The following is a 17,569-nucleotide window of genomic DNA, read 5'->3' as shown; positions in this document are numbered from 1 at the left end:
ACTAGTATCTGTCACGAACGAACAAAAGGAAAAATTAATTATTGTAGATCCAGCTGCTGCAATCTAATTAATTTTTGCTTTACATAAATTTTAAAGGGATTATTGCTGCATTCAAAATTCGAATTAAAAATGGCTGCTACAGCAAGAACTCTATTAAAATTAAAAGGTAAGTAGATAAGTCTAATAGGTGGTATGAGTACACTGAAAAATTATATAACTTGGAATAGTTAGTGCGACCTTAGCGACCACCTTGGTTACCCAAATATATGGTGCGATAATTAGTTACTACAAAATTAAATATTTGAACTGAAAATTAAAACATTGGTCGGTGTATTTTGGTAATCACTGAAAGTGACTCATATAACTATAAAGAATAAATTATTGTCCGCGATTTCTCAACAGATAGTGTGAAATAATTTTCCAATATGAATAATTAAAATTGCCAAGTTCACTTGTTGCTGTTATACGGTAAATTAATACCTTAATTGTGTCAAAAGTGTCGTGAAATTAACTTGTATTTTCCTGCATTGTAACTCACATGCATATTATGCAAGTCGCAAGCTCATTAATGTTGGTTTCTGTTTTATACCTATAGACAGTTTGTTTGTCGGTGTCCGTTTTAGCTCGGAATATGCCAAGACTCGTGCCAATTTGCAATTAACAGCAGATTCGCGAGTGATTTGCCAAGGATTTACCGGCAAACAAGGTACTTTCCACAGTCAGCAAGCTTTGGAGTATGGTACGAAGCTGGTTGGTGGAATCTCTCCAAAAAAAGGTGGCACCACGCATCTTGGATTGCCCGTTTTTGCATCGGTAATTTGTATCAAAATTAATTATTGTGGTTTCAAAGTATAATTTAAAAAAAAATTTAGGTAGCTGAGGCGAAAAAGGCCACTGATCCGCATGCAACTGTTATCTATGTGCCACCACCAGGTGCTGCTGCCGCTATTTTGGAAGCGCTGGAAGCGGAAATTCCATTGATTGTATGCATCACAGAAGGTGTACCACAACATGATATGGTGCGTGTAAAACACGCTCTTCTGAGGCAGAACAAGTCTCGTCTCGTGGGACCAAACTGCCCGGGTATCATTGCACCTGAGAGAGTAAGTAAATACTTCTTTATTTATATATGCTTGCATAAGACATTTACACGCGTAAACTTATCGATATGTAGGTACTGTGTATTTGTACCAAAGTTGCATTATTTTTTGGATGATTAGGCTAAGCCTTAATATTATATGTACATTTAAAATCAATCAACGACAACGAGAGCAAAGTTCGCGCAGATTATGACTTCTTTCCCTTAATATATACATATATGTACATATTTATACTTTGGTATGTGTATATGTATGTATGTACGTTAACCAACTGGGAGAAAAACCAAAGCAAATCAAATAGTTTGAAATTAAATTTATTGCAGTTTTGAACCAATAACCGATTTGACCTTCAGTATTAGCATGATATTTCAATCAATGTTTATTGTATTAAAATGGATTTAACATAAACACAAAAGGGGGCTTGGTGATAAGCTGTCTAATTGTTTTGTTTATTCCGATTTTGCAATAACAATTGTGAATTTACTGAAATGAAATTCTAGCAGCATTAAATTTATGCCTATTTAATTGAATAGCCAATTTCGAAAAGCGCACATCTCGCATATTTTGACAAATGCACTTTTACATATAAAAGTAATCTTTATGCTTCCTTATATCTATGATTGAAAAAAAGCACAACTTTAGTATTGGTATTACTATCAGCGTTACTACGTTATTACAGAAATAATTTCGAAAAGGTCACAACTCTTAAGAGATGTGCCCTTTTCGAATTAATTGCTTATTTAAAAACGGCAGCGACACAACAAGCATAGCCGTTTGAAAATATTTCAAGTCTATAAAATAAAAATACTCTGCTAAAAGTGAAATTTTGTTTGCAAATAAAGAAATTGAATCAATTTATTTGATTAAAATGGTTGATTGTTATTACATTTTATATAGCAGACATTTCATGGTTTTTCGGTGAAATAGCGCAAGACTTATTAAAATTTAAAAAAATGTTACATTTTATACTAGGGAAATTCATCTAAACGCGTAAAAGCCTCACATCAACGTAAACCTCGTAAAATTGTTTAAGTTTGTACGGAAAACCGGTTTATTTACGAGGTTTACATTACATTCGCTCATTGTCGCCGAAAAAATAAACTAGTGAACACGCTTGGCGTTAAAACGCCCAAAATTGAATTTCAAAAACTTAAAAAATATCCGAGTGCCATATTTCAACAAAACCGTGCAGCCCTGAGTGAAGAGCAGTCTCGCATAATGCATGTTTTTATTTTCAACGAATTTCAAATCACCCTATACCGATGAAAAAAGTTCTTAATTAAAAAGATAAAACTTTATCATACATCCACAGGCTAAGGTCTCTAATTTAACCTCTCATTTTTGGAATTCCTTCCAAAAGTATTCTCAAACTAAAACCTCCTTTAATCTCTTTCGTCTGACATTGTGATACACATGTATTTCAATAAACTGATGAACTATTTGAATTTGATTGTTCGAACAAATGGCCACCCTCCTAAGTAAAGGTCAGGAATAAATCCCTTTCAAACCCATTTCGATTTACACCCATCTTTTAATAATTCATCCAACTTACTGAATAATTTGAATGTAACTTTTTAAACATGTGACAAATGTTCGAAATGTTCAAACTAAAGATTTCTTACCATTCTTTCGTTTGACTAAGGTATTTTTATATTTCATATACTTTTTGAATTAGTTAATTGAGTTAGACCTTTCAAACAGGTGGCAGCCCTCTTCAAAAGTATTATCAAGCTTAATAATTGTTAACTCTCCTTGGCCGGACATTGTGATACATATTTTAATTAACTAACTTGAATTAAGTGGAATTTAAATAAAACATGTGGCAACCCCGCTAAATACAGTTCAGAATTAAAAACCTTTCAAAACCTCTTCGATTGATACCCGTATCTTAATAATTCCTTTAACTTTTAAAACAATTTAAATTTTACTTTTTAAACTGGTGGCAACCCTCTTCCAACACCTCAAAAATATTCTTGGCGTTGAAACTAAAGATTTATTAACATATTAAGATTATTCGTTTGACATCTATATTTTGATATTTCGTATAACTTGTGATAAGTAAACTAAATTCGACATTTCAAGCAGATGGCAACCCTTTTCAAAATATTTTCAAACTACAACTTTCTAAAACCCCTTTCGTTTGGCGCCCATATTATGATACATATTTCTCTTACCTAATATGATTTTTTAAACAGGTGGCAACCCTTTTATAGTTCAGCTAAGAAACAAAGCTTTTCAAAACCATTTCGATTGATACCCAGTTTGTAATAATTGATTTATTTTTTTAAATAATTTGATTATAATTTTTTAAAAGGCGGCAACTATGCAAAAAAGTAAAACCTAATTGCACATCTACAGCCAGAACCCTTTAATTTGACAACCCATTTTCGAAAATCGAACGTACGGTGCAGATATGATGACCTGAACAAAAAATCCCTTCACGTATTATATACATATATAGATAGATAGATTTTATTTGGCGTAGTCGAAAATAGCAGTCCAGTAGACAAGATGTCCGGCCATAAGAACGTGTGTATTGAAAATTTAACTGATGCTGTATGTCGCTTGCGGATGTTGTTGTTGTTGTAGCGACTACTAAACCCCGCTCGGATCGGCTCATCCATCAACGTTGTCGTCTGTTTCCGCTAAAGGGAGGCCCAGGAAGTGCACGACTTCAACGGGATCTGTCCATAGGGACGGGGGCGTTAGTAGAATCCCACTCAGCTAACGTTGCTTGCGGTCGTTGTTTTTAATGTGAAAGGTACTTGCAGTAACTTACCCAAGTCAAGCAGATATTGCAAAAGTGAAACAATACATTCTAGCAGAATTTACAGAATTTCATGACGAAATACTACAATGGCCAACTACAAATGAAAAGAGCCTCGAGAAGAAGCTTTTTGGAAAAATCTGCCAAATATTTTTAGTTTAAGTACTGTTTTAAAATTTTTTTTCAAATATACGTCGTTAGTAAATACCTAATTAGTTTTTTTACTTCCTGAAAAGTTTTAATACTCAGACATGTGCCCTTTCGAAATTGCTGATTCAATTAATTTCGTATTTTTCTTTTTAGTGCAAGATTGGCATTATGCCTGGTCATATTCACAAGCGCGGCAAAATTGGTGTAGTCTCCCGTTCAGGTACACTCACGTACGAGGCCGTGAATCAGACCACAGAAGTAGGTCTTGGACAAACCTTATGCGTTGGAATTGGTGGTGATCCTTTCAACGGCACTGACTTCATCGATTGTCTTGAAGTCTTCTTGAAGGATCCTGATACGAAAGGAATCATTTTAATTGGCGAAATCGGTGGTGTTGCTGAGGAAAATGCTGCTGAGTATTTAACACAATATAATACGGTAAATTAAAAATATTTACTCCCTAAAGGTCTTGTATTAATTTAAAAATTTGTAACTTCTCGTTTTAGGGCATTAAAGCAAAGCCAGTTGTATCATTCATTGCCGGTTTATCCGCTCCTCCTGGACGCCGTATGGGTCACGCTGGTGCCATCATTTCAGGTGGCAAGGGTGGCGCTGGTGATAAAATTAAAGCGCTCGAAAAGGCTGGAGTTATTGTGACCAGAAGTCCAGCACAAATGGGCAAGGAATTGTACAAAGAGATGAAACGCCTGGAGTTAGCCTAGAATTTAGCCAAAAGCTAGGAATCAAAAGCAGCAGCATGAAACGATAGAGTATCAACCGAAGTATGCAAGAAGGCAATTATTGAAACGATCAACTACATAAGTAAAAAGTGAAACGTGTAATGCGACGATGTGATGATGATGGAGAGGCCATTGGAAATTTAATTAGATAACTATAACAAAATGCATAAATAATAAATCAGTGACATCGTTAGCACACATAACTGCCGAAAGCAAAGTGCTAATATATTCAAAAAAATTTCTCCTAAACACAGTTGCCACAAAAATACCAATCGAAACCAAATTGATAACATAGTGAATATTACCACCAAACTAATATACTCAGTCATGGGCCTTTAGGTTTATAATGTAAAATATAAGCATTGATTCTTATTATTCTGCGCACTCCTGATGTCTTGCATGTCATTGTAAATGCACTGAAATTGCACTGAATTTAAGATTTACACAGCACTTTACACGTACATACATACATAAATTAAGCGATCGTGCAAAATATTTTTGCCTAATGCAATGTTTTTTATTTAGTAATTATTACATTCAATTTGTGAGCTGCATGCATTAATATTTTATATGTATAAAATAACAAAACAGAATCCTATTTTTCAGCAATAATAAAACATAGTTTTGTTTAAGCTGAAAGTGTTGAATTGAAAACTCAAGAAAAGTAAACTGTTACAAGCGCAAAAACAACAAAAATTGTGCAATTTGAATATCTACATAAACTAAATTATAATGTATGTACATAACTATGCATATATGTACTTTAATAAAGTCTATAAATTAAAATTACCAAGTGTGTTATTAATTTAGTTATTCAATCGTTGTTGTTGTTCTTGTAACAGCATAAAAATTCCCCAAATAGTTTTTGGGGAGTGTTGCTGGAGTGACGGTCTTTGACCAGATATAAATGTGGGTCTCCGATTACGTAGACCCGACTGCCGACTTACATCAATTCAATCGAGCAAATTTAAATGAGATTTAATTTTCATTTGACTTTTCAAACAAATGGCAACCCTCTTAAAAATATTTTCAAACTACAACCTTCTTAAATCTCTTCATCCTGAAACCATGTATGTAAAAGCATAAACAGACGGCAGCGTTGATTCGGATCAACTCGGGAATTGACTGCGGTTGATCCAGTTTAAGTCCGAGTTAATCCAGATGAACACTGCCGTCTGTTTAAGCTTTAATACTTTTATATTGGCAGTACATTGAAAGTACATCTGCAAACATTAGAGTGCAGATAATGTACCCAGAATGACGTGTGAAAATAATAAAAAATCAGGAGCTGTGGTGTAACCGTCACAATCCCACCCAGAATTTCTGAAATTATTGATCATATACGAGTCTTTTTTGAGTCCTCTGGGCGATTAAAACAATCATAAATGCGCTCATATTCTGATCATAAAAGACTCTTTTGTCGGTAGAAAATGGTAACCTGCCCGTGACTCTTCTTGACGAGTCTTTTATTACCCACTTTTCTGATCAGTTTTCACTCTTTTTCGAGTCATATTTATATCCATTTGTGAGTCTTATTCGAATGATATTTGAGTCGTATTTCTAAACATTTTCGAGTCTTTCTCAAGTCATTTTTCTGTTCTATTTCCAATTATTTTCGGGTCTTCTCCGATTCATATTCAAGTCGTATTTGTTAACATTTGTGTGCCTTTTGTGAGTCATTTTTCAGTAAGTTTTCAGTCGTATTTCTAATAATATAATTTTTTTATAATAATATTTTTTTTATAAAAAACATAACTCATATTACAACAAAAACATAAAGATAAAATGTCTAAACTTTATACAGAACTCAGAAAAATTCAATAAATTTGTAACTTTTTAAATAGATCTTTTAGAAAGATTTTGAGTATGCAGTTTTGTAGTCCATTAAATTTTAGTACGATAAAGATTCCAAGTTGCTAAAAAATTGCCAAAAATGGCGTTAAAAAATTGGAAATTTATTTAATTTTCCTGATTTTTGCACAAAGTTTTGGTTTTGGTTTTGTTTTTGCCGTAATATTAGCTATGTTTTTATAAAAAATTATCAAAAAGAAATTATGTAGTTAAAAAACTTTCCACTCATTGTGAAAAGTGCTTTATGCCAATTCTTTTGTCCGTATAAAAAATTAAAAATATTAGATTTAAGAAATCCATTTTACGAATTGCGCGGGTTCTTCGCAGTGTGTACCTGCAATGATCTTGTTTGTTTTCGGATTTCCAACCGTTTACTAATAGACATAGACCGTTTTGCGGTATAACCGACGATATGTACATAGTATGTATATTACCCGGTTAGCCGGTAGTGTTTTAGAAGTGGAAACCGGTGATTCAGTGATTTTTGACGAGGTAATTGCTCATAGAAAACAACGATATTTAACTAAAGTTGATAACTTTAAATGGTTAATAATATTAGCCCTCGCCCTACGGATTGTTAATAGGGGGACCGAAACGCGTCGTTTGGTACCCCTCCCGACTTTTCCCGAGCTTTTTCAGCAGTTGCAGCCCCATTCTAGAGAATTACCATTATTTTTCAATTAAACCGCTCCTGGAGTGACGACAGTTGTTGGTTTGTAGTAGTTCACAAACATACATTTATACATACTAACACAAGTGAACATTTAATTAATAGGATGCGGAATAAAAACACATTTTGCAGATACGTTACTATCAATATAGAAGTATTACATATATGTCTGAGACCTATATTTTGATACATATTTCAAATGCCAAATCCCGTTAAGGCAAGTTCAATTTGAATTGAAAATTAAAAACAAATAGGTATGTCCCTTTGAAATATGCAACGACTTTTGTATGTACACATAAACAGGGCTGATGATACCCGGGTACCCGGTTAACCGGGTAATATACATATGTACATATCGTCGGTGATACCGTAAAACGGTCTATGTGTATTAGTACCCTTGGCACTTACAGGCCTATTCTGCTTGTAACCGAACATTTTGTAACAAGCTAATTTTGTTACCAACAATTGTCACCACTTCTTGCAACCGCAATTCTATTTACCTTGGTAACGTTTTAATTTATTCAGCAGCTCAGCTATGGAGTTTTGTGTAAATTCTGGTGTTGAATATTTCACGGGGCAATATTTTGTTACCTGTTCCTGAGATGGTAACAAAATTTACCGGTTACAAGAGTGTGGAGAATACGAAATGGGTTTAAAAATTGACAGTAACTTTACTAAGCAGTAACAAAATTTTTGTTACCCACGCAGAATATGCCTGTTAGATGGTCTCTTACGCGCACCGGAATGCATCTGTTAATCGTTACACCCTAATCAACGAATGACAAAACTGTCTACCTTTGGCTGATGAAGATGAACGGTTGCCAGAAGCGCTCAGATACAGATAACAGATCAATTAAGCACCAGAGGTAATAAGTGACAGAACGTTTTGGAATATCACCGCCGATATGTCGGTGCCGGTAAAATGAAAAATTTCTTTACTAAGGGGGTCACTCATACGCTCTGTCCGACAACTTAAGCACAGCTGTGCATATACACTTGAAGGGTGTTCGGTGGATGTTTGACCCACCGGATAGGTTTGGCAGTTTACAGAAAATTTTTCAAGTAATATTAATAATAACATGGTGCTACAAAAAAAAAGTGATTAAATACACCCGAAACAAAACTTAGTGTAGGTTGTAGGTATGGCCGAGTACAACATGAAAATTGGTCCCGTATAGTTCTTGACCTCTCCATCTTTTTATACAAAAGAAAACGTTATTTTCATACTTGATGCTTTTATCTATTAATAGTTTGACTATTTTCCATTTTCCAGTTTTGAAAATAAGATTTATAGACCTTTAATGTATAAAAATATATTGTTAGACTTAGCTTGTTGTGAGTTTTCATCGGTTAAATTTTAATGAGCCCCTATTTTTCTTCATTTTAATGTTTAAGAAAGTTGCCAAGTATATGGTATTTATATAAAAGAACATTTATTTTCGAATAAATTGATTCCTCATCCAATGCAATTGCATAAAAATTGTCGAAGTTAAGCAATGGACGTGCGAGCAGTGTGGCTAAGGGGTTCATAAATATTTACTCAAAGTTGAGATATACAATGGCTCTTAAGCAAAAAAAATGGTTTTCATAAAATTTTTGGAAAATGGGCGTAACACCGCCCACATATATCATATATACGTATCTCAAAAACTACTTGACCGATCTAGACCAAATTTGATATACACATTAAGCTTGGCCTCCTTCGGACAAAACCACGTGCTCCGCCCACATATCGGTAATATCAAAAAACTCAAGGCTAGCTATATTTCAGGGGGAGTAATGTTTGTCCGACTTCAAAAAACCATCAACACGGTGTTTAAGGAGGCCAAGCTCGATGTGTATATCAAATTTGTTAGAGATTTAAAGGTCTATAAGTCCCGTTTACAAAACTTCTTCGAGTTTTAAAATCGGATAGAAAATCAAGCTATTAATAGATAAATGCATCAAGTATGAAAATAAAGGTTTTCTGGTATAAAAAAATGGAGGGTTCAGGAACTATACGGGAACTATTTTCATGTTGTACTCGACCATACATACATCCCACACTAGGTTTTGTTTCGGATGTATATCTTATATTTTTTTGTAGCACCGTGTAATACACGGATAGGCAGATTTTTAGCTCTTAAAGTTAAAGGGGGTATAAAAATACATTAAAAGCATCACATATATTAGTTCTGCGAGTCGGAGTAAAAGAAATTTTAATACGCTCTTTTTCCCCCTTCATGCTGGCTCTTGATATTAGGAGCCGGCTTGGCACATTTAGGTGCTAGGTGAGGGGCAAAAGGCTCCTGGGAGCCAATTTGCCCATCTCTGGGGTAATACATTGGCGCTTTCGCATTAGGTTAATGTTTGGCCGAGCTTCTCCTCCGATTTGTGACGTGCTCCTTGATGTCGTTCCACAAAGGGGATGGACTTACAGTTTGCGCCGACTCCGAACGCTAACTGTTTATTTATTATAAGCGGTTTTACATTGCAGAAATAAACTCGGGGTTTTTCTCTTTCGACGGCGTCCACTATTGGGAAGAAGCTTTTGAAGTTGGTCGTGCCGAGAATTGATTCCAGGCCCACCCCTATATATTATTATTAAAATTTGAGCCTCAGCGTGGAACTAAAGTGACTTTCGAAAGCTGTTTTTATTTCTGAAAATCAAACTTTCCGATAGTACTTGTTGTCTGTTTACACAATGAATGCAGACAAGCCCACTTTCAACGATACCCTGAGACATTTTTATGCTTAGAACAAAATTACTGACCTGAAATTTTTTTTTTAAATGCTCAAATGCGCACAAAACAACCACAAAGTATCAAATTATTTAATACTTATATTGTTCATATCTGGAGAATGCAATAATTACAAGCATTTTTTTTTTTTAAATGTGATGAAACATTTTTATAATCTTATTGAAATTCGGAAAAAATCGCGTCACACGGCAACGCTCGATTGGTTTGACAGCACTCGCAGCAAAAATGAAAATTGCTAGTAAGTACGAGAAAGTTTAAATTATTTCTCAAAAGTGATTTCAGTTGCAGTTACACCTTGCATTTTTTTTCCGAAAATGATTTAGGCAAATCGGCAAAAAGGGACTTTCTGGCTGTTTACACGGGAAAGTAGACGCATTTTGACAGCGAAACACTTAGAAAAAGCAGACATATAATATAATTTCTCACTATATGATATGGAAGATTCCTAAATATGTACGTTCGTTTGCGGTATACCTCTTCAAATTTTTTCGGGTACCCGGGTAATTGCGACACGGCATCACCCGCTACCCGGGTACTCGGGTAGCTCCTTACCCGGGTAAAATCATCAGCCCTAGTATAAACGCACCGTATATACCGCCTGATTTATTAACTTGCTTTACATCGATTAATACTAGGTACCTCCGAAATGCCATTTTGTTCAAACTTTCCAAAAAGTAGAGCAAAAAAACATTTTCATAAGAGGGATAGTGTATTAGTGGATTAGCTCTGCAAAGTTATTTCTCGTGAAATTTTACTCTATGTACCCAAAGATTGCTTCAAAACCAAAACCGAAATGAGAACAAACTGTCGAGAACATACTCAAAGGGAATTATATAAGAACAAACCCATGTGGAACGTTCCCAAAGAGAACAAAATGCGAACATTTCTAAGAGAGCGAAATGGTAACAAAAGTCTCAAAATTTTTCTCATCCATTAGTTTGAAATGTTTGAATATCAAATAAAGTCAACGAAAGACTTAAGACACGAACCTTTCTTGATGATGAACGATCTGGAAGTTGAAATGATCCAGATTTGCTTTGCAATCTTGGTTCTCACTGAAACGATTTTTCATACGAGAAGGCATAAAGGCGTTTTTTTTTTGCGAAATTATGGTTCCTGCCATAGACTACAGTCGTTTACAAGGAACTGGCGACACAACAATGTAAAATTAACTTACTTGGCTGCATAGACTGTCAAAAAGAGGAAAATAAAGTTAGTTACTAAGAAGATCCAAATACAGTGTGCATTTAATACAATCATCACATTTTTTTAAGCTCTGGCAGAACAGAGCTATTTTAATTTGCATTTTCCTAAGTTTTGTAACGAGAAAATACTTGCACCATTCTATTCGATACTCACCAAGTACTTGTTAACGCGTATCGAAGTACAAAAACTACTCAGTACTTGGCAGAGGTACTCGAGTATATACTTATAACTACTGTGATCGGAGCACCACAACATTTGAGATATGGAGAGTAGACAGGAAGCGTGTTTGACGAAGCAGAACCCAGACCAATGTAAAGAGACGTCTACCCCCCGACCAAGATGAGATGAGAACAGCAATAATTCGTCTTAAAAATAATAAAGCTTCTGGAGCTGATGGAATAACCACCAGCCGAGCTATTCAAACCTGGCGGCGAAGAGCTGGTAGGGCCCTTGTATCAGCTGTTAGTAAGAATTTGGTCTGATGAATACATGACGGAAGATTGGAGTCTCAGTGTACTTTCCTAATACCATTGTAAACAAGGTCCTATCCATAATTCCGTGGGAATGACTGAAGCACTGTGAGCTCAGAGCTGTCAAATTCATCACTGAAAAGATTCTTACAAATCGTCAAATTCTAGAAAATATCTAATATGAGCAAACGAGGTTTTAGACTGGGCTATGCACTTTTGTACGACTTCTTCAATCTGATGTTGGAAAGCTGAACCAGATATAAGTAAAAAAGCACGACGCTGTTGGCGTATGCACATTACATTGACGTAAGCGTCCATACCTCGAATGTGAAATTCAGACCGGTGCTTCTTTCTTCTTAGTGCTTCCATTGAGTTCATGGGCATCCTTACGTTGCCATTGCCTGCGGAGGGGCAAGGATCAAAGGATCCCCTGCGGCTCTAAAGTACTTACCACACTTGGAATTTACCCACTTGGTAATTGTTAGCTGCGAAGGAGACCTGCAAAATAGTACTGTTTCCACAAGGGCAGACCATAAGTCTTCTGCCGCCAAGTCGTAGGAGACTTCGTTTTCTTAGAATTTTCTAGCATTAGTGCCATAGTGCTGTGGGTATAAATAATTTAGTTTCACCTGAGCCTACGATATTGTATGGCTAGCCCAGAGATCAACTGACCAATACTTAGTAAACGCGTTAAAGTAAAATGTTCTCTCGGTAAGAGCAGGTTTCAGTGGGTAATACACATGAAGGCTTATAAGAAGTACAATTGTATTATTTGTATCAATATGTATACGTACGTATGTATGTGCATATATACATATGTACGTACTCACCTTGTAGTATGTACATACTTACTACGCTAGTCTAAACTTTGAGAACCGCTCAAATCACGTTTGTGATTCAATTAAATGATATTACGCCACATTCGTTTAGATTGTGTGTTCATATGCACGTGCACATACATACATATATATGTATGTGCATTAGGGTGCCTCACCAAAAAAAAAATTGCGGTTTTTTCACTGAAATTATAAAATGTATTATAGTCAAAGACTTCCGCCAATTAAGATTTATGTACGTGAGCTGAACCAATTGGAAAATGCCATCAAAAATCTCTGACTTATTTTGATTGCATTGACACAATTTTTAAACATTTTTATGCAGACCTTCTCAGAGAGAGTCTATCATCTGAAGTGATTTTTTAGAAAAAATATTTTTAAAAACTAATTTTATTTAGGATTGGGTACAAAATCATTATGGCTCAATATTTTGTATTTTAAATACAGTATTCGAAATTCTGTATTTAAAACTCTGTATAGCGAAATTCTGTATTTTAATATTCTGTATCGCAAAATTCAGTATTTTAATATTCTGTATTGCAAAATTCTTTATTTTAATATTCTGTATTACAAAATTCTGTATGGAAAAAATCGGAAACAGTTCAAATTTATATTTTTGTTAACAAATTGGTTCAGAAATAGGGCAAAAAATTCATGTTTCTCTTTACAAATCACAACGTTAAAAAGCCTTCTTTTGTGAGTACTGCAATCGTTTTTTATAACACTCTTGAAGATGCAATAGGACCGATTGTTGCTTGTGGTTTGAAAAACAAAATACATATTTGGTGATAAATCTCAGCCAAATATACACCAAAATTTTTGTCCGTGCACGATGAGTCAACAAGTATCCCTTTCCCTGTAGCACAAAATGTTGAGGCTTAGCATCATCGGCTAAAAGTTATCGTTGGGAAACATAATACAGGGTTGCAAGAACTCCTCAATGATTTCAAAAGCGAGTTGGTTTATGCGAAAGCTGAACCCGACAATTCATTTTAGCATCACAAAGTATATTTTTTGTGATAATTGCAGAAGGAAGCTATTTAATATAAGCACTCGAAATAGAAAAATTTAAGGAATGATAAAAGCAGATTAGACTTAAGTCATATTTGTTTTCTAAAAAGAATTGCTAAGAATTTCATGGTATAAATATTAACTTCTTTTGCCGATTATTTTTTATTTAAGAACGGAATAAGTTTGTTTTAATTTCAGTGTTACATATATAAGTTAATAGTAAAAATATATTTTTACAAGTTTTCTAAGTATGAACCAAATCGGCCCATAAATACTGGCTTACCAAATATCTCCCTCCTGCGCCACCTAGCGGACTATTTATATTGCATTGTCATCGGGTTGTGAGCTAAGTTTGCAGTTTCAAGTGATTGCAAAATTCGAGGACATACGAGTGAAGTTAAATAAAGGCTTGTAAGAAATACAGGATTTTGGCCCAAAATAATTTTGAACCCAGAATTTTACTTTCCAGAATTTTAATTCTACATTATTTGGTTCTTACAGAATTTTAGAATACAGAAGAAGAATTTTAACTGCAAGGAAGTTGTTCACATTTTTTCCAGAATTTTCGACCGCATGATTTTTTAAAAGCAGAATTTACTATCGCTCCCTTCTTTTTACATATAAATTAGATTCTATAATTCCGATGGAAAAAACAGTACCAAGTTTTTTTTTATGGAGAGTGATGCACCCTAATGTACATACAGGCATCAGAGTATGATGCAGCTCAGTTGTTTATTTCGATTGGTCTCTCAATGCTCAATAGGCCAAATAGGTTGCTACAAACGTATTGCTAACTTGGCCCGAAATAAGGCTCAGCTGAGACAGAGCATTGAGCTTGTCGAGCCGAATGTTACTTGGTTAGTTGTGTGACGATCGACTTTGGGCGCTGTTGTATTGTAAGAAGAATGTCGGGTATAGCGGCGGATCGTGTAAAAAATTAGCAGTTTGTAGATTCAAAAAATGAGATAATACATTGCATTTACATATCTACATACATACTTAATACTGTTGGAGTTGCAAAGACTGATAAAAAAAGGGTTCAAGAAATATCTTGCAACCCATTAAGACGCGTTCAGCTTTTTGAAAGCTATTCCGAGGATTCTGTACAAGTTTATACAGAAGGTAAATGTCAGTAGCCAAATTGACAAAGACAGAAACACAAATATGTATGTACATATGTATGTGAAGCTAAAATCATGTGGAAGTCAGTTTAAGTAAATTGCACCCACTACATTAAATCGAATATGTGTGTACTTATGTACATGCATGTGTATGTACTAGAAAATTTATAATTCTTCCAAATAAGTACATACTTGTGTCGGTGGGATTTTATGTCCCAAAATACATTTACATAAATAAAAAAACAATTCTGGTGTGTTTATAATATACTACTTATAGATTATGAATATCTACATATGTTCGTATGTGTGCATTTATATATTGTATACCTATGTGTACGAAAATTTGTACTGTATACATACGTATGTACATAAGTGCATACCTACACATGCATTTATACATATTTAAATCATTTTTATAAAGAACCAAAATAAATACAGAAATGCTGAAATGCAATACATATGTACTATGAATGTATGAACATGCATATCCCAATAGAAATCGGTTGTATGCATTCATGAAGTATGCATGCTGTATGAGTGAATAAGTGTGAACAATTCATGCGTAGTCATGAATTTCCACAAAAAAAATTCAAATTCCAGCGAATTGCAAGCGAACGCACGTTGTTGTTGTTTTAAGTACACTTCTTAATAAATTTGAAGTGGAATTTGTGTAATATTTTCAGTCTTGTACAAAAGTTTTAGCGAACGGACGTATTGTGAGATAATTTTCAGCACTAGCGGGCATTTAAAAGATATGCATTTGCATATTTAAATGCTACTTTTTTGTATGTCACCGTATATTAAAATGTATCAGAAACTGAGCATTTACATATGGGGATACATTCACTGCCGAAACAAAGTATTGGCACAACAAATTTTTCACAATATATGCAACAATTTTTATTCTAATATTTTTCCGCCTATTTTGTATAAAAATATGGTTCATTCAACAACAAAAAACATAAAAATATAATTCCTAAACCTTGTGCAAAACTCGCGAAAATTCAGGAAATTTTCATCAAAATTTTCAACTTTTTAATCAGATTTTTTGGGCTACAAATCTGCATACTCAAAAAAATCTGATTAAAAAGTTGAAAATTTTCATGAGTTTTGCACAAAGTTTAGGAATTATATTTTTATGTTTTTGCTGTAGAATGAACCATATTTTTATACGAAATCAGCGGAAAAATATTAGAATGAAAATAGTTGCATATATTGTGAAAAATTTGCTGTGCCAATACTTTGTTCAGGCAGTGTATGTATGTATCTTGTAAGAATGCTTTGATACTGTTCCATTAATGCAATTTTGTACGTTTGAAACATTAATACAGCCATATGCATACAGCAGTAGTACAAGTGTATGGTTAGAGTATGCATACGCTCTGAGAAACCACACGTGTTAAATGTAAATTATATGTTTTTGAAGAACCCTGTTGACGCGAAGTTCATCAGTTTGGGAATTTTTTAAAACGTATTCCTAAGATGACAAAAAATGTCGCCGATTTCTCACCACGGCAATAAATCGGCCAATGTTGCCATTGATGATTGCTGCCTATTTCTCATGTTTTGCATGGTGGGGTCGTATGCATACAATTTCTACTGGGATGTTGGTATTTGTGTATGTATGGGTTATGTGATTTTTAGACACCTTCAAAGTGATATAGCAAAAGTCTACGCCGGCGTAGAAGAGATCGTTTATGCCGTTGACGATCGGAGTAAAACATTTGCTACTTGAATTAAATGAATTACGTGAGCGTTTGGTATTTGGTCGTCATCATTTTTTACCTGTTCTTTTTTGTTGTATTATTGTATTAGCTAAACAGCTGTAAGGCCATGAAGTTATGTGTATGTAGCAGGGTAGGGCTTGAATGACGAGTTACCTGAACATAAATGTTGATTCGAAGAAATAATTAAACAAATATCAAACAAGTTATTCAATATTTTTGTATCCAGAAAAGGGCAACGGTAAGTCCCAGTTACTTAAAATTTGCACTTTGTTTGACTTAAATTGAACTAGCTACAAAACTGAATACTCAGAATTTTCCTACGAAATCTAATTAGAAAGCTCAAAATTTTGATAAAACGTTGTCGAATTTTGCTAGTTTTTATGCAAAGTTGGAAATTTTGGTTAACATTGTTTTTGTTAGATAACAAGCTACACTTTCATAAAAAAAAGTAATAAAAGTTAAATAATTGAAAGGGAAATAGCTAAAGAATGCTAAAATGTTTCTTCCCTATTTATATTTTAGCCAATGTACATACAGTTTATAAATACCTGTGGTGTCAGGTGCATGAATAATAACTCAATTTATGATACTCTTGGCTTTGACTAATTTTATTTATTAAAAATAAATGCCTGCTCTGGAGTTAGAAAATTATACCGGTTGTAACATCCCATAACAATCTATGAATAACCACTTTCTAAAGTCTCTTGTAGTAGTAGCGAAGTTTTAAATATTTCATTGAAAATGCGAGTGAAATTTTTTAAAAAGTGGAATTGAGTTATCATTTTTATATACCTGAAACTACAGATAAGCGTGTAGTACATTAAGATATGCCGCGGAAAAAAGTAGCTAACTTCTCTGAGCGAATCGTAAAATTTGTTCAATTCATTTGCTGCCACCTTAGTATTTTGTATCAATGGTACTGAAATTAATGTTTGAAAGATTTGTCGGCATCGGCTAGTATCAGCACAAATATTCAGCATCGGTATAAGCCCTTTTAGCCAATTCTTGGCCGACTACAGTATATTTTGCTTTGCTGCCTTTATGCTTAAGTGCACATTGAAGATACCTACCCCAAAATGTGCATCAGCGGCATTATTTTTAGCATTTATAAGGAAACTCCTCCGATAGATGCATTCAACATACCTTCACATTAGCGATACCTGCCTTAAAAATTGTGCA

General features: G+C 34.3%; 2 protein-coding genes across 3 annotated transcripts in view; both read left to right on the top strand.

The window, feature by feature from the left end:
- LOC118747261 (arrestin domain-containing protein 17) overlaps window positions 1-17,569 on the top strand; it is a 78,265-nt gene that overhangs the window by 21,885 nt on the left and 38,811 nt on the right. The window contains exon 1 of one of the 2 annotated variants that reach the window (XM_036481259.1): window positions 14,334-14,664. The exons of the other annotated variant lie outside the window; for it this stretch is intronic. The gene's annotated coding sequence lies outside the window, so the exon portion shown is untranslated. Of the gene's footprint in view, window positions 1-14,333; window positions 14,665-17,569 lie in introns of those variants that run through there. 2 annotated transcript variants of the gene reach the window in all.
- LOC118747265 (succinate--CoA ligase [ADP/GDP-forming] subunit alpha, mitochondrial) lies at window positions 9-5,421 on the top strand. The gene is made up of 5 exons (XM_036481265.1): window positions 9-166; window positions 596-813; window positions 873-1,103; window positions 4,171-4,455; window positions 4,524-5,421. The coding sequence occupies exons 1-5, from the start codon at window positions 130-132 to the stop codon at window positions 4,737-4,739; spliced, it is 987 nt and encodes a 328-aa protein (XP_036337158.1). The 5' UTR covers window positions 9-129; the 3' UTR covers window positions 4,740-5,421.

The sequence above is a fragment of the Rhagoletis pomonella genome, unplaced genomic scaffold (genome assembly GCF_013731165.1).
Source record: "Rhagoletis pomonella isolate Grant_MI unplaced genomic scaffold, Rhpom_1.0 Rhpom_scaffold_00011, whole genome shotgun sequence".
NCBI lineage: Eukaryota > Metazoa > Arthropoda > Insecta > Diptera > Tephritidae > Rhagoletis > Rhagoletis pomonella.
The sequence above is the reverse complement of the archived record's forward strand: the minus strand, read 5'-3'. Positions and strand labels throughout refer to the sequence as shown.